The 21,396-nt window shown below is 37.2% G+C and overlaps 2 protein-coding genes across 2 annotated transcripts; both read left to right on the plus strand.

The window, feature by feature from the left end:
• Positions 1–3,287: 3,287 nt before the first annotated feature.
• On the plus strand, positions 3,288–10,709 carry LOC121949702 (NADH-cytochrome b5 reductase 2). The gene is made up of 9 exons (XM_042495430.1): positions 3,288–3,360; positions 3,575–3,715; positions 4,340–4,412; positions 5,182–5,288; positions 5,998–6,127; positions 6,314–6,397; positions 7,173–7,258; positions 7,369–7,468; positions 10,239–10,709. Exons 1-9 carry the CDS (start codon positions 3,346–3,348, stop codon positions 10,409–10,411), a joined length of 909 nt encoding a protein of 302 aa, XP_042351364.1. The 5' UTR covers positions 3,288–3,345; the 3' UTR covers positions 10,412–10,709.
• Positions 10,710–11,637: 928 nt separating this feature from the next.
• poglut3 (protein O-glucosyltransferase 3) lies at positions 11,638–20,348 on the plus strand. Its single transcript, XM_042496274.1, has 6 exons — positions 11,638–11,973; positions 13,062–13,259; positions 15,061–15,344; positions 15,465–15,669; positions 18,616–18,812; positions 19,492–20,348. The coding sequence occupies exons 1-6, from the start codon at positions 11,736–11,738 to the stop codon at positions 19,930–19,932; spliced, it is 1,563 nt and encodes a 520-aa protein (XP_042352208.1). The 5' UTR covers positions 11,638–11,735; the 3' UTR covers positions 19,933–20,348.
• Positions 20,349–21,396: the final 1,048 nt, after the last annotated feature.

Raw genomic sequence — 21,396 nt, forward strand, 5'->3', positions numbered from 1 at the left:
CTTCGAGTCAGATCCTTGTTGTTGTTTTTTGTATTTGTTTGTTGTTGTTTTTGTTCATTTTAATGTCTCTTTTTGTACTTTTGTTTGTTTGCTAAGAAATCAGGGCAATTTGGCCAGGTTTCAAAGGGTTAAAGGGGTCCAAACAAAGCATAGCAAAATTTAAAAAAACAAGAAAATTATGCAAATTAGCAACAATAATAATAATAATAATATTATTACTATTATTAATAATAAAAATCAAAGGAAAACATTCTAAGAAATAATAATAATAATTCTGTGACATAATTTTAAGTTTTACATAATCACGATAATTATGAATATAGTTGAATGGCCATTTTCCCCTAGCTTTTTCTTTTTTAAAAAAATTCTAAATCTTCTTATTTCTTTAAGTTTGCAGGACATTTCTAGCCAAGTTGCCCTTTGCCTTTTTTTCCATATTTCAAAAAGAAATCGTTTCACAGTTTTAAGTTTTAAATACTTGTGAGAGGCATCTCAACACAGCACAAACACTGACGTCAATCCAGGTTTCAAAGGGTTAACTTTGATACTATTAGTCATTTATCACATGCTTTTGGTTTCTGATGCATTGTTTATTATTTTTTGAGATCAGTGTTTTCCACTCAGTCAGGAGTCAGATGGGACCGTTGAGGACACATTAGTGTCCTGGAGCGCCCGTCCCCGTCACCGCCATCCCAAACACAGAGCAACAACGGATGTTTGTGATATAAACATCCATTTCATATGCCACAGGAGTCAAACTTCCATCTTTCTCATGAAAACCACATGAAAGGAAGCTGCTGGACTGACGTACTGTAGGAGGCCGTGCATGTTTACAGGAACAGAGTACCCTCTAGTGGTACTTTATAGAAAATAAAACCAGTGCTGGAACACAGCAAAGTTAAAAATATGATCTCATCGATGTGAGATTGGCTCTTTAATAACTGACTGCTTATGCTCCTGGAGCACAAATATTAAGTCTTGTCTTTGCCTAAAAAAAGGGAAATCACAGTTCCAAAAAAGAAAAGAAAGAGAAAAAAGAAAAAGAAAGAAAACTGACTTTGTAAATAAAAATGTGTTAGAGATGAAGAGTGTGGGGCGAGAGGGGCAGAATTTGGCAATAAATTTCCATGACTTTTCCAACTTTGAGGCAATTTAAAAGACCATCCATTCTCTGAAACAGCCATCATTTTTTTCTATTGCCAAATAATAACTGTTTAAAATATATATTATTTAAATAAAAAAAAAAAAAAAACATATTAAAACTGAATATTTAAATATTAGGTATTGTTTGTTATTTATGAGATGGGAGGTGGTGGTGCAAAACAGGGGAGGCATGTCAAATATTTGTTTAGGAATGGGGAGGGATTTATATTTTCTATTATAGCTTTAGAGGAGGGGCATACAGCTTTAAATGACTATTTTAAAATTATTTTATAATTTTTTTGTGATCTTTAAAGAAAACATGACTTCTACTCCTGCTGCTTGTTTTCTTTTAAAATCCTAGTAAATGATACCATTTATCACAACCAGAAACTGTAAAAAACAGACATTATAATTAATTAAAATTCCATGACCTTTCCAAAACTTAAGGGTATATTTAGTTTTCCATAACATTTCCAGGCCGGAAAATTGCTATTTGCAAACTCCATGACTTTTCCAGGGTTTTTATGACCATACAGACTTTGATTCTGGGTTCAGAGAAATTTGGATTCCACTTAACAATGACAATTTTTAACAGTGTAAGACAGTATGAAAGAGACTTTTGATACTTGTGTGATAAAGCGCCTTGTTTGTTATTCATTTATTATGATACATGTGTCATAAGAGGAATAATGCACATCATATCTCCACTTAATAATCTTTTTACAGTATTTCTTTCATAATTCTACTTACTTGTGTTATTTCGTGAGCAGCTGTGCAGCGGTCCAGCAGCAGAGCCCTCTCTGATGTGGACCAAAAGACCTCAGAGAGTCCCAGACTGTATATGGACATGGACTCAGATGATGATGACGACAGCCGAGAGTCCTCGGGGACCGACTAAAAGAATTTAAAAAAGGGAAAAAAAGACTTGTAAGTGTGTAAAATGTGGAGTTACACTGGTTTTATTGGTGTATTAAATAACAATGACACCCTTTTTTAAGCTTTGTCTCTTTCCTATTTTATCAGCAGATTTGGTAAATTTGTTCTCCTACCACTTTAAGTGGCAGAAGCTGAGTGTTTTAAGCATTTATTTGTTAGTTTTAGTTATTTCCAGTTCTCTGCTCACTTGCTAACTAGATTATATAAACCTTTATTTCATCAGTGAAATCCCATTGAGATCAAGATATTATTCTCAAAAGAGGCCTGAGCAGATAATGAAGACAAATGTACAATATCAATCACTGTAAATAAAATATAAAATAATCGTTAAAAAATCATAAATTATAATAAAGCAATATAAAACAATGTTGTTTTGTGTTCTTCTTCTTCTTCTTCCCTCCTGTAGAGGCTCCTAACAGGAAGTACTGCACCTAAACATATATTATCAATGAGCTGCACTAAACTACAGTTAAATGACAGAAAGGAACCAAAGAGAGATGCTACGTAGGTAAATAAAATCCCAAAATCTGACTAAGACTGAGCAGTTGTTTAAGATTTATAGCAACTCTCAGGCACTGAAAAAGATAAATCAGTGGAAAAAGTTAAAAGGGGAAATGAGATTAAGGATTATAACATAAATTGTAGAACTTTAATACTTTGCTATCAGATGTCCAAAGTTGGACGTGAATTAACTTTTTTTTTAAAGTGATTTGGGGCTTAAGTTACTCTTTAACTTAAAGACAGACCTCTATCGTCTATTAAATAAAGATGCAAATTGTTAAAAAAAAAAAAAAAGAAAAAGAAATGTAGTGCAAGTTTTATGCTTTTCAACCATGATTGTCAGGTTTGAAATCTGAGTATTGTCAGCTTTTCGGTTAAAATAAAAAGTCTTTTCTCTCGGTGTCTGTTATGTAACCTGTGTGTGCGTCTCTCCTCCCCTCTGTCAGTGGTGTGATTTCAGACCTCTGCTCCTCACTGCCTGAGCTCCGTCGCTCTGCGGTGCTATATAGTGTCATGGTGGGACACAACTTCCTATTGGTGCTCTAGACCAGTGCCACCCTTCCCCCAGAGGAAAGCCACGTCCCCCTTTGTGTGTGTGTGTGTGTGTGTGTGTGTGTGTGTGTGTGTGTGTGTGTGTGTGTGTGTGTGTGTGGAGAGAGAGAGTGTGTGAAGGCTGCAGTATCACTGCCTCAGCTGTGTGTGGACTCTGGTCTCTCAGGTTGTGTGAGGAGAAGGAAACTCTGGCACTTTGCACATGTTTCAACTATGGACCAGAACTTGGTGAGAATTAAACCTTCAATTATTCCACTTATTTATCTTTTTCAGTGCTTGAAAGTTAACATAATCATTGAAAAACTGCTGCCTCAGTCAGATTTTGAGATTTTATTCACCAGTGTAGCATTTCTCTTTTATTCATTTCTGTTGTTTTAACTGTAGTTCAGTGCAGCTTGTTGATAATGCATGTTTAAAATATGTTTTTTTATTTTTTCTGCAGATAGTTCCTGTGGTAGCGGCTGTTTCTGTGGTGATAGTGACCGTGCTGTACTTCCTGCTCGGAGGAGAGAAGAAGAAGAAGCTGCCCGTCACTCTGCAGGACCCAACGCTCAAATATGCTCTTCCCCTCATAGACAAACAGGTACACACACAAACATTAACTAAAAAGCCACTAAAACATGGTTAATCATTGGACCCTTATTTCAGTTATCCGCATACAAACTGTCACAAAGTGAGAAATACAAATGAAATCCACCACCAAAGAGCTGTGAAACTTATATTTGTCTGTTCTGCATGTGTCATTACCTCATGTCTGACAGGGAGCACTTTTATTTATCTCATGTAACCTTTAAAAACTTGGGAAAATTGGTTTGATTTCAAAATTTTCAAAAACAGGAAAAAAAGGTAATAAGCAACTTAGGAAGAACTGAGCCAGAAATTAGCAAACTATCAGGAAAAAGTACAGTAAAATTACCTGAAAATTAGCACACAAACATACATACACCCACACAAAAAACGTAAAGTAAAAAAAAAAAAAATGCTTAAAAATTAAAATCATTCTTTAAAATAATTTTAAATATATAATTATGTTAAATATATAGGTCTCCCTGGCTGTTAAAATTATGCACATTAAGCACATATATAAACCAAATATACTGTATAAAGATCACCCAGTCTTAAATAAAGTCTCAGGACATTTATTTTCAAAGTTATCCAGGATGACCTTGTTTTTGTTCTTTTTTTGTCTGACTGTGTCCTTGTGCAGGAAATCAGCCATGACACAAAGAAATTTCGGTTTGGCCTTCCATCCACCAATCACATCCTTGGACTGCCAGTAGGTACTGAAACAGCTCTCGTTGTCTTTTCTCTCCTCAGATAAAATTCCTCACAGCTAGAAAGTTTTTTTGGCCGTGTTTTAAGAAGTTTCTTTGGTGGGAAGTATAAGTGTTTACACACTCGTATCTGAGCATCATTTATGCACATCAGGCCTTAAACGTGCTGCACGCTGGCCTGAAAGTCTCTGAAATACGTCAATAACTCAAATTAATGTTTGTAAAACGATTTCACTAATTGAACTGCAACACATGAAATGAAATACTTGCTGTAGGTAATTTATACTCTCCATGTGTCATTTGTCTACATGTATTGTATTAGTACTACTATACTTTTAGAGTAATTTTTGAATGTTTTTGATGTTTTAGATTAGAGTTTCGTTGCAGGATGAAATTTATTTTGGTAAACTTCATGTCATTTAATGTCTGGGCCCATATTTACAAGCTTGGAACAGAATATCAGGGCGTCCCATTTCACACGTTTAATCTGACTCAAAATCATGTTTGTATCTTTATTTTTACCGACTCTGTGAATAAACTGAATGATACGAGGTGATATAGAGGCGAGTTATGTGGTATGGAAAGTTAAAAAAAGGTCACTGAAGAGGTGAGCGAAGAACTTAAAACAAATCTTAAATGCAGGTTGTTTTATTCCCAAGACAGTCCTCACGCTTCTCTCATGCTTCAATATTTTCCCACATTACCCCGTCTGATCCACCACCTCACCCGTCCTCCCCTCTGTCCTCTGTCCTCTGTCCTCTGTCCCCTGCACCAGGTCAGCACGTGTACCTGTCAGCCAGAGTGAACGGCAGTCTGGTGGTCAGAGCCTACACTCCGGTATCCAGTGACGAGCACCAGGGATACGTCGACCTCGTGGTCAAGGTGATCGAGAGGAGGGATCACAATTTTAGGGGAAAATTAAATTTCAAAATGTATAGCGTTTGTACCACCAGAGACAGTTTTTGTTTATCAGTCTGTGGAGTTAGAACAGTTTTAATGTGGAACTAAAACAATGTCCAGACATAAATCAGTTTAAAATAATGTATAAAAACATGATTTTCATGAGGCGCGTGGATGAGGAGCAGGTTGACGATCACCAGAGGTTACTGTTTATTTATTTGGTTACTTATTTATTTTTTCCTAGTTTATCTTCCTCTTTTTTTCTGTAAATAATAATGTGAAATTGTAGATTTTAGACTTTGAGTGTGTGGATATATATTTAATTAATTACAGTACAGGTTTAAATTAATAAGGAAGCTGGTTAATTAAAAGTCAATGATTTATGGAGAAGGGGTCGGATTAAATATGTTTTTACTTCCTCTCACTCCTTTTTCTAATATATAAATTAAGTTATGACTATTTCTTTTGATCTATGTTTTTTATTGTCTGTAAATATTACTTTTTTGTCTGTCCTTTCTTTGTCTGTGTCTCCTTTTTTACATGTTTGAATCAAATCAAAGCACAGCACTTTATATTATCACTTTAGAAAGACTTTAAAAGATGTAATGAATGCCAAGAAGTGAATTTTAATGCCCCGGAGAGGCAATAATGAGACCAAACCAAACAGTTTTGTCCTTTTTGGTAAAAACAGGTGTACTACAAGAACTGCCACCCATCCTTCCCAGACGGAGGGAAGATGTCCCAGTATCTGGACAACATGGCTATTGGAGACGCCATTGACTTCAGAGGACCCAATGGACTGCTTGTGTACAAGGGGAATGGTATGGAGTGAGTGTGCATGTGTGGAAATACGCAAAAAAAATTATAAATATGAAAAATATAAAAAGTAATAATGGTAATCCTAATAATAACACTTTAGTATGTGTTGATCTGCAGCCACCAGCAGATGTCACTGCTGCAAAACAAACAAACACAATCTAATCTGACACTTCCTGTCTGCTGCTCAGGTCAGTTTTCCATCCGACCAGACAAGAAGTCGGAGCCAAAAGTTCGGAAGTTCAAGCACATTGGGATGATCGCCGGTGGAACAGGTTTGTTTTTTTTATAGCACAAAAGCTGCACCCAAAGCTGTAATGTAGTTTGACTGTCGGGACCATTTGACGGTGTCCTCTTTCACTTTAAAAAAAGACACTATTTGTTTTAACCCTTTGCAACCAGGATAGACATAATTTTTCTTGTGCTGCATTCAGGCACCTTTTAATAGCACTGAAATCTTTAAAACCTGAGTGAATTGGTTGATTTCTTCAAAAACCTGAAAATAAAGAGGCATGAGCAACTTGGCAATTAATTTCCCACAAATTGACTGAAATGAGCAAAAGTTGACAAGAAAATGACCCGAAAATTTGCCTTATTTAGGAGAGAGAAGTGTTTTGTTTTTTTTAAATTAACAAAAACAAAAATAGATGTCCAGAGAAGAAGAATTATTGAAACTTTATATTTGTTTTAATTTTAATTATTTATTTCATACTCTTGGTAATTTTCGTGCATGTTTTTGCTAATTTCTTGCACTTTTTTGGGTCATGTCCGGTTAAGTTGCTCGTTGGCTTCTTTCTATGTTTTTTTTTTTTTTTTGAAACCAAGCCAGTTTGCTCAACTTATTTTTTTTTTTTAAGTTGGCTGAATTTAAGACAAGTTAAATCATTACAAAATTTTCTCAACTTATCATCTCAAAAGAACAAAAAATCAATTTTTCAATAAAAAAAAGTTTCTGTTTACAGTGTTGCAGCTTCACCGTTAAACTATAAATATAAAGTCTTCTACATTTTTCATCCTCAGAGACTAATTTTAATGTCTTTGACGCCGCAGGTATCACTCCTATGCTGCAGTTAATCCGCAGCATCACAGCAGACCCCAGTGACAACACCACGTGCTCCCTCATATTTGCCAACCAGGTCAGCTCTTTTGGGAAATCCTCGCTTTTGTCTCATTGTGAAATGTATTGCTGTTCATAAATGGAAAACACTCTGGAGAAATAAAATCTCTTTCACTGTCTGTCTCTCAGACTGAGAAAGATATCCTCCTCAGAGACGAGCTGGAGGAGGTGAAGAAAAACCACCCTGAGAAAGTCAAGCTGTGGTTCACGCTGGACAAACCTCCGCAGGGTAAGACAGCACCAATGTATCTATGTATCTTATAACAGCGTCCCCAGTGAGCCCCGACTTAGGGCTGGGCGATAAAACGATAACCATTTCAATCGCGATAGAACTTTTCCTCCGATTGAAATATGAGATGTAGTCGATAGAATGTCGATAGAATGTCGATAGAACGCATTCTAGTCATGTTTTGACAGACAACAGGAAAAGCCAATGATAATAAGAATAGCAGCGCGGGGAACCAAATGCAGTGAACCACTTTGACTCTAGAACAGATGAGTGTTTGACAGCCACAGCGTTTCATCATTGCGGATCAAACAGCTGATGGTCCGACAGCAGAGCAGTGAGACAGACAAACAGAGCGCAGTTTCTCCTCAAAGCACCAAAGTGTCTGAAACAGACACATTTGCAGAGGTGGAAAGTGACTTCTTTAGACTTCTACAAACTACTTTGTGTTAGTTTCAGGTTTAACCAGACTTTGGATGAATTATTTAGAATTATATATATATAGTGCTGTTAAGTCCTAAAATTCTTAAAACATCGTAAAATCCCAGAAACGTCCAAAAGTCCTAGAAATGTCTTTAAATCTTCAAAACATCCTGAAATCCTACACACCATAAAATCTGAGAAATGTCCTAAAATCCTTCAAGTCATCTAAAGTCCATGAAACGTCCTAAAGTCCATGAAACGTCCAGATATCCTGGAAATGTCCTAAAATGTCGTAAAATCCTCAAAATATTTGTGGGGTTGCTGCGAAACATTCTTAAATCGTGGAAATGTCCTAAAATCTGAGAAACGTTTTTAAAAATTATCATAAATCATCGAATATGAAGCAGCTGTAACTGGCCCCTGTCATTTTGTTAAAGAGGCCCCCAAGCAAAGCAGGTTGAGCATTCTTGCTTTAAAGAGAGCAAAACATTACGAAACATACGTTATACTGTATGAGCATGAGTGCAGCGTCGCAGCGTCAGGCTTCATGAATCTAAATAAATGAGTCTTAAAGCCGTTCGGTTCACTGCTGAATATTCAGAGTGGGAAACCAAACAAAGACGCCTCAGCTGAAGGAAAATCTCTGCCGGCTGAGGAGGGAGATACTTCCAACAAGGTGTTGGAGTTGCTTAGCAAAACGCTCATGTCTTCTTTCCATAATCCTTAAAGCGAGAAGAAATTAATGAGCATAATATTGTTACATAATCTCTGCTGCGAAGGCCTTGAATGCTGCTCGTGTTCGGTCTCGTCTTTCATTAGTTCCACACAGAAGAGAAGCGCGGCGGCCCTTGATCATTATTCATTGAAAGAAGTGCGCTTGCTTTGTGGATGAAAGCACAAGTTGAACAAACCTCGTCACGTTTCTTGTTAAAAGTGGCATCACTGACCAACAGCTTAAATCTTTATCTGTGCGGGGAGAGAAAACAAATAACTTCTTTTTTCTCTTTGATTGGCCCATTTCTTTTATTTGAGAAGAAGTGATCCTCTTTTTGGTTTTGCTTATCCTTCACCATTTGGCATCCCTCCGCGGTGACACAAAGGAAAGAAAGATCTTCAAATGATAGCAACAGCAGGTGTTCAATATTAAAGCAATTACCTCAAATATTTTAATTTAAATAAATGTCTTTTAAGTCTCCATCTGTCCACAAACTACACAAAGGCACTTGAGCCCTCTCAAGTATTGCATTATTTATCTGCAGTTTTATGAACAGGTCGTTGGGGTCAACATTTGCAGAAAAAAAGATGTATTAAGTTGCTGCTGATGCAAACATTTCCTGCTGCAGCTTCACATTTAAGCATTAAACTACTGCCACAGTCATTTTCAAAGGGTTCGTACAATCATGAAAAACCTGGAAAAGTCATGGAATTTTCAAATATATACCTTAAAAGTTTTGTAAAAGTTGAAGTGAAATTTTGTTTCACAAACCTATATAATAACATGACGTGTTCAAAGACTGTTGGAAAATTTGAAAATCCAAAGATCATTTGTTTTTTTCCTGTTTCTGGCTGTGATAAATGGCGTAATCTTTGTAAAAAATATGTATATTGGCTCATTTTTTTCCTTTAAAAATCACCAAAAATTAAAAAAACAATAAAAAAGAAGGATGATTTTTTTTAAAGAAAACACCCGACAGAATTTTAAAGCACATTTTCTTTTTCTTTAAAAAATTCTTCTTTAAAAAATTGACATACATTCTTGACAACATGCCGTCCAAACAAAAATTTAAAAGCTTTAAAAAAAAATAACCAAAAATGTTAAAAGATTTTTTTTAAGTGCCCCTTTAACATCTGCAGTAAAATAGTCCCTCCCCAATGCTTAAAAAAATTATTTGACACGCCTGCATTCAGTAACTTTTGTGGATTATGTGAATTATGTGATGTAAGGAGAAATGAAACAGTCAGCAGCAGCCACAGTGGGCTTTAGATAATAGTAGTAAATAATGCTGAATCATGCCGTGTGCAGCCCAAAATCGGATTGGATTTTCGACTGGCCTCCATATTAACACAACAGTATTTAATTTTGCTGCCAAACTTTTGACCTGTTTGCATTTGCTGTTACAACCAGAAACCACAGGTGTCACTAAATCCACCAGGACCGAGATTTTAAGATTGCTACTTTAAGTGAAAAGACGGGCTTTTCTGGCAAATAAGCCACATTAAGGGCATACAACAAACCGCTGTGTCACAGAGTGAAAGTTTTAGGAAAAATTTGTGTTTCCATTTTGAATTTTCACACCAATTTTTTAAAAAAATTGATGTTTTCATCTTTTTTTTGTGTCTCGCCTTCCAGACTGGAGCTACAGTTCAGGCTTTGTGACCCACGACATGATCAAGGACCACCTCCCTGCTCCCTCTAACGACGTCCTTGTTGTCCTGTGTGGACCTCCACCGATGATCCAATACGCCTGTCTGCCAAATCTGGACAAGCTGGGACACGAAACGGACAATGTTTTTGCATACTAGTTTTCTGACTGAAACACGTCTTGTTTATTCCCCGTAATCATCCGATCAGTGAGCCAAACACCACAGTCATGCTTCTCACGGAGGCCTGCGTGATTTTTAATGTCAGTAACACGAGTGCAAAACTGCCCTAAAACATGCAATTTCACTGTGAACGTTTCATCTCAGGTGCACCTCACTGTGCAGTATTTAATCTAACGTCATATCTGTGATTACCTTTTGTACAAGAGTCGCTTTTACAATGAAGCTTTTTTTTCAGGCAAAAATGTGAATTCATGGAATAAAGATGTAACAAGTACAATGAGGGATTACATTTTTCAGATCAAAGCATGTGCTAGATTTACATACATGTTTCTGGATTTTAGAACATTTCTGGGATTTTGAGGCATTCTAAGATTTTAGAAAGTTTTGAGGATTTTATGACATTTTTTGGATTTTAAGAAGTTTCAAGGATTTTACAACGTTTCTAGTATTTATGACATTTCTTTAGACCTTTCTCAGATTTTAGAACATTATCTCGGATTTTAGGACATGTCGAGGACTTTACAACGTTGATAAGATTTTAAGACATTTAGGATTTTAGGACATTCCCAGGATTTTAGCATGTTTATAGGATTTAAGGACTGTTTATGATTTTAGAAAGTTTCTAGGATTTTAAGATGTTGCCAGAATTGTTACACGTTGCCAGGATTTTAGGACATTTCTTGGATTTTCAGACATTTTCAGTATTTTAGGACATTTCTAGGATTATAGAACTTTTCCCAGGATTTTAGGATTTTTCTCAGATTTTAGGACATTTTTAGTATTTTAGGACATTTCAAGGATTATAGAACTTTTCCTCGGATTTAGGACATTTCTTGGATTTTAGCATGTTTCTAGGTTTTAAGGACTTTTTTAGGACGTTTCTGAGATTTAAGGATATTTCCCGGATTAAAGAACATTTCTACGATTTCACAACATTTCTAGGATTTGAGATATTTCCAGGTGATTTTTTTCCTATACAAAAAAACACCAATCTGATGCCGTTTTATGCTCTCTGACACCTTATAAAATTACAAAAAACAGTTCCCAGTGTGACCCACTTTTATCGGTGGCCAGATTTGCCCCGCGGGCCATACATTGAGTATCACTGTTTCAGATACTCTAAAGTAAATGGGTGTAAATGGGCATCACAATGAGTAATCGGCATTTCCGACATCCCGTGAAGGCATCAGCGGGCGGTGGGCGTGTTTCTTTTCACCAACATGTCGGCATAGGAGTTTTTATCCAAACTTTGCACTCAATATTTAATAAATTTGGACCTCTAGCGGTCCGCAGGCGGGTGAATATGGTGTGTGGGAGCGGCGCAGACTTAGTTAAGCCTTTTCACGATGTTTTATTCTGCAGGTTTGCAGCTTTAATGGTATTTATCTGCATAAACTTCCCGGTTTGTGACTGTGGAGGAATCAACTCAGACAGATGTCTCATCTGGGGTCCGGGACTGAGCCCCGACCCGGTCCTACCTGTCCGCTACTTCTTCATCCAGGCGGTCAGCCCGGACGGACTAAACCTGACGTTATCTCCAGGTAAACCGGCACAAACAGCGTCTGTGCCCACAGTGTCAGTGATCAATGAAACCCGCGAGCGGTTTCTCCCAAAAGGCTAAGCTAGCTCATTCCCTCGCGCATCATTTTTCACGGTAAACCGAACAAAATTACGTTATTATGTTTATATAATCAACACGTGAAGACTTCGTTCAACAATGTTTAGAGCGCGTTATTACAAATAAAACCTCATAAGGTTACACACTGTGGTTAAATAATCACAGCCAGGGGCGTTCCTGAGATTTGAGGACACTGGGGCCCCCAGCCTAGACCTCCGTGGGGGGCCACTATTGTGGATGAACAGGCTCTATTTTGATAGTTTTTTTGTGCACTGGTACCTCATTTATGTCGATTCGTTAAAAAAAAAAAAAAAGTAAATAAGTAAAATAAAATAAAACTTTAATTATGAGTAGTATTCATAACATTTTTTTTCGTTTTTTTTTTTTTTTAAGAGGGGCTTTTGTCTTTTAATTTTTTTTTTTCTTTTAAATGTTTGGTGATTTTTTTTAATGGAGACCTTTTTTTCTTTAAATTTTTTTGGACGATGTTTTTGTTTACATTTTTTGTTTTCTTTCAAAATTTATAGTTATTTAAAAACAATGATTATCTGAAACATTTTGTCAAGTTGTTCTTTTCTTCATTAACATTATTGGGGATTTTTTAAAGAAAACTTCCCTCCCAAACCTGTGGGGCCACCAAAGTCAAAAATCACCAAAATGACACCGTTTATCACAGCCAGAAACTGTAAAACAGAAATTATTGTTGGATTTACAAATTTCCAACAGACTGTGAACACATCATGTGGGACGAATGCTTCATGCACTTTTCTCGAGTCAGTCTGGGAAGCTCAGGGAAAAATATTTGTAGTTTTGTTTTTAAAACATTTGAGCTGAAGCCTCGGACGCCCAGACTCAACGACGCCACTGATCCCGACAAATGTCTTACGAATCCTCCAAAACTGTTTTAGTGCTCGTTATAGTCGTCCTTAAAAAAAGTCTCTGGCTAACAACAGACGGTCACATATCAGAATCAAGGACAAAATTAAAATGTCCCTTATGTGTTTTGTTTAGGTAAAGACACATTTAAAGTGAAGATAAGTCCGCTGGACAAGAAGGAGCACATCCGTATCCACGTCCCTCCACCACTGGACAGAGGAGACGGCTCCTTCTTGGTCAGATATCGGCTCTACGGCTCCGTGCTGAAGGGCCTGATGGTTCAAGTCCTCCACCGAGATGCTGATGTTGCCAAGTCACCCTACATCATCCAAGGTTTGTGCTGTGTCATGCGTTATTATTATTTTTATTTGCATTGGCTGCAATCACAAAAAGGGCTTCTTAATCTGCACAGCACACACCAGTGTCTGTCCTTTTACACTAAAAATAAATAAATAAATGTAAGAAATTAATAAGAAATTAAGAAAATAAAAGATCTTTAACAGAAAAAAGGGAAGGAAGGAAGGACGGTTATCTATTTCAGGGCGTGCAGACTCGTGTTGCAAAAAAATATCCACCCACGCTCGATCTCCACTATGACTTTGCTGCTTACACAACCTCATTCAGCCTCTAACAGGCATGTTTCCGCAAATTCAATTATTATCCTAATAATGTGGCTAATTTGCAGCTGCGCTTCACTTCACACACACAGAAATGGACAAATTATGCAACATGTGTCCATCTTGTCTCAAAAGTTAGACATCACTGCTGTTTCATGGTCAACATTTAATGTAATTCATATCAACATGAGTTTGAGGCCAGCTCCTTTATACTGAATATATCTAGAAAATGCATTATTTAGGAATGTTTTATCCCCCAAATCAACATTTACGTATACGTATATCAATTATCAACAGCAAAACTACTGTCACACAGTCCTGCAGTACAAGCTGCTGTTGTCCAGTCATACGCTCATTACTTTACAAACACATGCATTTTTGCTAAAATATTAAGAAAGATAACACATCAGCAGAAACAGTCTCATGATTTTTTTATGTGAATTTAATTTGTTGTAGAAACAGAAACAGGTCTCCCTCTAACGAAAATCTTTAATCTCAGTGGAGAAAAATCAGTTTAAATTAAGGCTAAATAAATAAATTAAAGTTGTTCGCCCTGCAGTGACTGTTCACAGGTTCACGTTCGGTCTATATTTACTAAATGTAAACGTTTATAAACAATGTTTTGATGCAGTTGGCAGGTTTCCGTTAAAGATTTGCGCAAAACTTAAGCAATATTTTTCCAAATGTTGATTGAACAAAATTGCGAGATGACTGCGTTTCTATTGAGTGACGTTCTGCGACTTTTCCTCTGGTGACAACATTTCAAGAAGCACGGCGATGGATGTTCAAAACATTAGCAGCTTTATTTCTATTGCAGCCGCCGCACTAGCCGTCATTATTCCAATCCAAGGTGACGTAGGCGCGTTGTGTGAGCGATAATGGAAAGGCGAGCCTCTTATACGTGGGAGCGATCACGTATGAGGGATTTCTGGGAGCTGATGGGCCACGATTTCACGGAGGAATTGTGGATTCAAAACTTTCGGATGAATTGCTCAACTTTTGAACAGTCATGTGATGCAGTAACAGCTTTTGCTGCATCATGAGGGAGCCAGTTCCTCCTGAAGCTCGTAGCCACAGCATCATGTGACCTAGAAAAGACAAAAAAGTGTTTCCATCGCAGTTTTGCGAAATATGAATTTTTCAAATCGCCTGAAATACCACCTTGTGAGTGTAAAAACGTTTTTTTACGTATTTCCATTAGGTGTATTTATATTTGCAATTTCAGGGTCAATGTTAAACCGCCTACGGTTGCTGTTGTTAAAGTTGGACGCTGATCGTTTTATGAACGGTGTCCGCCTTTTTTTGGATTCAGCAATTCAAGAAAAACAAAAGTTTTCTCTAATAATTCAATGTAACATGCGGCGAGTAATTCGTGAAAAAAACGGTCACTTTGTGGGTGACGTGTTTCTTTAATTCTGAGGGTGCCAGCTGTAAAATATGATGCAGAATAAATGAACTAATTTATTTTCCTCCTCAGCTGCCTTGTCTAACTCTGATTTTGTATTTCTAACGTTCAGGTCCAGTCTATCACGAATACTGCGACTGTCCCGAGCCCGAAGCCTCCGCCTGGCGGAGCATCATGCGCTGTCCCGCAGAGGAGCCTCAGATTCTGGCCGACTTCAAAAGTTTCCCATCGGTCGACCTGCAGCGCCTGAGACAGGAAGTGCCGCAGAGATTCGCCCACAGAGGCGGCCTCATTCACTACGCCATCATCGACAACCAGTTGTACCGCCGCACTCTGGGAAAATACACCGACTTCAAGATGTTCTCTGATGAAATGCTGCTGTCTCTGATGAGGAAGGTGAGGTTGTGTTCGAGTTCCAGGATCATACTGCGTTTCTGCACGTTTTCGGCACTTTTACTGCAGTACTTGTATCTTAATATGACATCACGAAGTTGCTTTAATTTTTTCTCGTTGAAGGTGAAGTTGCCCGATGTGGAGTTTTACATCAACGTTGGCGACTGGCCGTTAGAGACGAAGAGGACGGATGCCGTTCCAGTCTTGTCGTGGTGTGGCTCCACAGACACGCGGGACATCGTCCTCCCCACTTACGAGGTCACACACTCCACACTGGAGACCATGAGAGGCGTCACCAATGACCTGCTGTCCGTCCAGGGCAACACGGGTAACACACACACACACACACACACACACACACACACACACTCACTCCTTTAACTCTGCGAGGCCTGTTGTGTTTGAGGAGTTAAGCTCAGACAGAGTTTCATATCCGTCTCTTTACGTTTAGACGAGAACGACCGCGCTAAAAACAGTCTTTCCTTTGCATTTAAAAAAATCTGCGTTCATATGGGAACATTATGAGAACGCAAAAACAACCCAAAACGCTGCAGTACTCATGCCAAGCCAGGAGCTGGCGGTGTAACTTTGTTGACACGTCATAGAAGAAAAACCGATGTGCATGCACGAAGTTCGGTCGTGACGTCATCGTTCTTTTCAAAAATTACACTCTGGATCCTGGTTTCAAAAGTCTGTGTTTTCAGGCTCCCAAAATGCCGTTGTTTAGTGAAGAAAAGCCAAACTACAGTCAGTTTCATGCCAGAACCGTTAGTTTAACTAACTAGTTTAATTAACTAGTTTATCTAACCCGAAGTTTATCTGGACAAAGTCCGTCCATTTGTCTCTGTTCTACCTTAAATCGAGTCCGTCAGCACTCATCAGTCACTGTGACTTCTTATATTTCTCATTTTTAATTAATTTCACAAAGTTGTATCTGCAGCCGTGAAGCTGTGAATCATGTTAAGGTCGACTTTGTGTCACACTTTTTAATGATGTATTTGAAGCCTTTAATATTTTGCACCACAATAGTTTACGTGTTTTGATCTGATGTGTTTACCACCAAAGTGTTGCCAGGAAGTTCACCAAAAATCTAAAAATAAATAAATAATAATAATTAAAGAAATGAAGACCAACATTTTATTTACTGTCTTTTAAGCACTTTTACTGATTTTAAAATTGCTGGTAAAATAAATACAAAATAAAGCCATATAAAATAATTTCCAAAGCTGAAATAAAAAACACAAGTCCCTCCTCAGTGCTTAAAAAATGATTCGACATGCCTCCACCTTTTTGCACCGCTCACTTCTGTCTCATAAATAGCAAACAGTCCCTAAAGCATATTTCCTTATTCAGTTCCCATTTTATTTTAAAATTAAGTCCTTTTTAAACCATTGAGTGTTGTAAATGTATGTAACACTGATATTTGTGTCTTTTAATTATATATTTTTGTTTGTTTTATTTTATCTTTTTACTGCAACTATGTTGTATCTTAATGTAAATATTCACTTCTTATTTGTTCTTATTTTTACCATAGCTGTTATTGAATATATGTAACTCTAATATCTTTTTCCTCTTCTTTTTCTTTATTAAAAGCCTGATTAGGGACAGGAGTGATAGTTATAATGTCTATATGTGAAATATCAGTTACTACAGCTTCTGCCTGACAGTTACACTATGTGTATTCACATTGTCCCTATCAAATAAATATATGATGCATAAATAAATAAATTCTATATATTTATTTTTCTAAAAAACAAAACAAACAAAAATAAATGCTTCAATGTAATGATGAAAAATAACCGATCTGGAGTATTCGGCGGTCATTTTAGAGAATGAATGGTCTTAAAAATGTGCCCCAAAGTCATGGAAAAGTCCTGGAAGTGTATTGGTAAAAAGAAAAAAGTGTCCTCTCTTTCATTCACTCCATTTCTTTCGCTCATTTTGTCATTTTTCAGCTCGCACGAGTCATCTCAAAGACACAGCAGCAGATAACGCCTGCAGCTGCTGAACCACTTTATCTGGAGCAAAACCTCAACTTTGTTTTTCAAATGCAACAGAACAAACAGCAGCCAAAAACCTCCCAAAAACCTCCCAAAAACCTCCGCCAACTCCAGCACGCGCACAGCACGCGCACAGCACGCGCCCGACAACACGCCGCGGCACAAACAAAAACTGTCAAACTATTTTCCGACAAACACAGAAAGGGTTAACAGCAGCTGCCTACCGGCTCTGACGGCTGTCTCCACGCTGCAGCCTCCGGTCCAAGCCGAGGACAAACTGTCAGGTCCCAAAGAGTCCAAAAGTCCCACATACCGAGACATTGTCCATTCGTCCCTCCACGCTGCTGTGTCGATATTTTATCGATAAAAATCCGCCGAGAAGCTTCTTCGGCTCGTGACTGAAGCGCAGAGACGCGTTTTTATGGCGATTTATTGAAGAAAAACGGAAACTGGAGTAAATAAAGTAAAAAAAACCAAAATGAAACGTGATGTTGATTTCGGAGTCGCCATGTTTGCCGCCGCGCCGGTGAGCGAACAGGTGAATGACGTAAAACCACGCCCCCTCCGCCCCTCTGCGACCACCGGAAGTGAAAGTAACAAAAAAAAAAAAAAAAAAAAAAAATGCGTGCAGCGTAAACAAATAATAACAAAAAACAACAACAAAGGCTTAACCTTTAGAGACAGTTTGGTGCATTTTACGCACTTTTCATTTTTTTTTTTATCATTTTAAAATAAATTGTTACATTTTGACTGTTAAGTGCAATTCAACATTCAAACTGACATTTTTGATCCCACAGCCATCAAAGCATACAAACATGCCTTGTTTTATTTCTGGGTGTCATTCTGGGCTTTTGCCCTGAAATTTGTCATTTTGACTGCTCTCACCTGATGATGTCATTTTTCATTTTCATTTTTTATTTGGCATGTGGAGAAAATAAATGCTGTTTCCACCAGGTGCACTGTCACAATCACCGTCAAAGCACTGACATATCCCAGGCTGAGATAATAAAAAAAAACTGCTTTGTTTGTAGTATACTGAAAATAATTCATAATAGGTAAAACATTCAGGCAACATGACAAAAACCTGACTTTTAAATGGTTAAAACTCTGAAAATTAATATTAATATTAATGATTAGGACTGATGTTGGTTAAAAATGAAGTCAAAGAAAATAGAAAATCATATTAATATCTAATTTTTTTTTTAGGCTTGATTTTTAAAAGTGCATGTAGTGTGTGTGATATTGAAGTTGAACATTTTCATCGCTTTCTCCAGGGCCTCCGTGGATTAACAAAACCGAGCGGGCGTTTTTCCGTGGCCGGGACAGTCGAGAGGAGCGTCTCCACCTGGTCTCTCTGTCCAAGAAGAACCCCGAGCTGCTGGACGCCGGCATCACAGGATGGTTCTTCTTCAGAGACAGAGAGAAACATGTGGGCAAAACACCGCTCGTTGGATTTTTTGACTTCTTCAAGGTGAGGAAAAAAAGAATTAATATTTAAATTTTCTGTTACCTTGTACCTTAAAGCTGCAATGTGCAGCTTTGCTCCCTGAAACAGGTGTTTTTTCCTATTTTTTTTATTACTTTCCTCTTTTTATTGGTATTTCTCCTCTATGGTCCAGGGTTCATACCGTCATGAAAAACTTGGAAAAGTCATGTAATTTGCAAATAGTAATTTCAAGGCCTGGAAAAGTTTTGAAAAACTAAGTATGCCTTAAAGTTTTGGAAGAATTATTGAATTCAGTTTCACAAATCTGTATAATAACACATGAGGTGTTTAAGGATCTCAGAAATGTAAAAAATATATGTTTTTATTGTTTCTGGCTGTGATAAATGGTGTCATTTTTTGGTGATTTCTCAAAGAAAAAAAAAGTCTTTTTTTTTCATTAAAAATCAGAAAAAAAACCAAAATGGCCACAAAAAATCTTTACAAATCACCAGCAATTTGTAAAGGAAAAATACTTTTTTTTTTTTTAATTCAAAAATCACCAAAAAGTTTAAAAAAGAAAAAAGAAGAAAAAAATGGTCTTCAGAGTTGCAGGGCAAATTTTCTTAAATTTAAATAAATACAAAATACAGCATTTAAAGTTCCCTAAAGCACAAAAAACTGATCCAGAAGTGTTAAATGTTGTTTTTTCTGATTTTCCTCTCAGTACAAGTACCAGGTGAACGTGGACGGAACAGTGGCAGCGTACCGGTTTCCTTACTTGATGCTCGGGAACAGTCTGGTCCTGAAGCAGGACTCGCAGTATTATGAATTTTTCTACAGCCACCTGAAAGCGGGCACGCACTACGTCCCCGTGAAGAGAAATCTGTCGGACCTCGTGGAGAAAATCAAATGGGCCAAAGAAAACGACGCCGAAGCACAAAAGATGGCCCGAGCGGGTCAGACGGCGGCGCGAGAGCTGCTGCAGCCCAGCAGACTCTACTGTTACTACTACAGCGTGCTGCTCACGTACTCAGAGCGGCAGAGCGGACGGCCAACGCTGCACCCGAACATGGAGCCGGTGCCTCAGCCAGACGACCACACCGCCGTGTGCGTGTGCGAGCGTAAAACCCACAAAGAAGAAACCAGTATGAAGGATGAACTATGATGACGCCGGCCTGTAGTCTTTACGTATTGTCTTATTTTTCTGTGAAACATTCCCGAGATGATCGAATGTTCCCGACGCTGAAAGAAAATGTGGATTTTTGAAGTTTACAGTCAAGTATTACAGTAATAATTGTTGCTTTTATTTTGGATATTAAATAAAGATTTTGGAATTATTTGCAATAAAAACTCAGACATTTCAAGTTGAGGCTGCAGGACATTGCCCTCAAAATGATAACGGTAGTCTCAGTTTTGAATACAGTGTTACAGTATACAGTGTTTTTGTACTTTTTGTAAAGTTCTGGTAGTATTGCAGGAATCTGAGGAAACATTACTGTTTTGTAAACGTGCCTTTGCCTTGGATATCTGTTTACAGTATTGTCATGAAATAAATACACCCTAAATAAATCCTATTTTTGAAAGTTTAGTTTTGCCTCAGAGCTTATTTTCTGCAGTGATCCAAAATCCAATGGAAAAATCCCGTCGACTTTTTGACGAGGACAACGTCAGCTTCCCAATCCGCCTACGGAAAAATGTCGTACGCGGGGCACTCTATTCTCTTCCACTTTAACCCTTTGAAACCTGATTGATTTCTATCGAAAACATAAAAAGGCAATAAACTTAACAAGGAATTAGCCAAAAATTAGCAAGAAATTAGTAAAAATAAAATAAACAAATACAAGAAAAATACCTATTACAATTAGCATAAAAGAAAAGTAAAAGAATAAAAACAGGAATAAAATAAAATAATAAATATAAAAAATAAATAAAACCCACATTTTATATATATATATATATATATATATATATATGTGTGTGTATATATATATATATATATATATATTATATATTTGTAACCTAACTTAAATATATAATAATAGTAATTACAAATACATTTTCTTGATATTTTACTTTAGTTATTTGATAGTTTTCAAATGATTCTCTCCTGTTTTTTATTTAAGCTCGTCACCTTTTACTGTTTGTTGTAATTTTTGGGATGGGGCATAACAAGGTGCTGATTGCCTCTTCCCATGTTTTAAAACAAACAAACAATGAATTTGCTCATATTTCAAAGGTTTAAATGTGTGTAAAAGGCGTCTTAGAATAAGACAGGTCTGAAGTTTGTTTGTAAATCACATCAAATGGGATAGAAAAGAGTCATTTTATTTAATGTTCAAAGTTTTATTTGTGCTTTTCATTCTGTAATTAGTGGAAATGCTTGCTTTGGTGTTTAGTTAAACATGTAAATGGGATGCAGCCATCATTCGTGTTATCGGTTACGCCCGTGTTTGACAAGTCAAGACGTCAACCGTGAGAACGCTTCTTTACACAAACTGGTTTCAGGGATGATCCTTGGCCAAACAAATCCTGAGGCTGCTACTTAAAAGATAATTGTACCACTTTTCAACTTTTGGTGTCATTTTTCTTTGTTTTGCAGACAAGCACAGTCAAATACACACTGAAAGTA

Source organism: Plectropomus leopardus, chromosome 11, assembly GCF_008729295.1.
Source record: "Plectropomus leopardus isolate mb chromosome 11, YSFRI_Pleo_2.0, whole genome shotgun sequence".
Lineage (NCBI taxonomy): Eukaryota > Metazoa > Chordata > Actinopteri > Perciformes > Serranidae > Plectropomus > Plectropomus leopardus.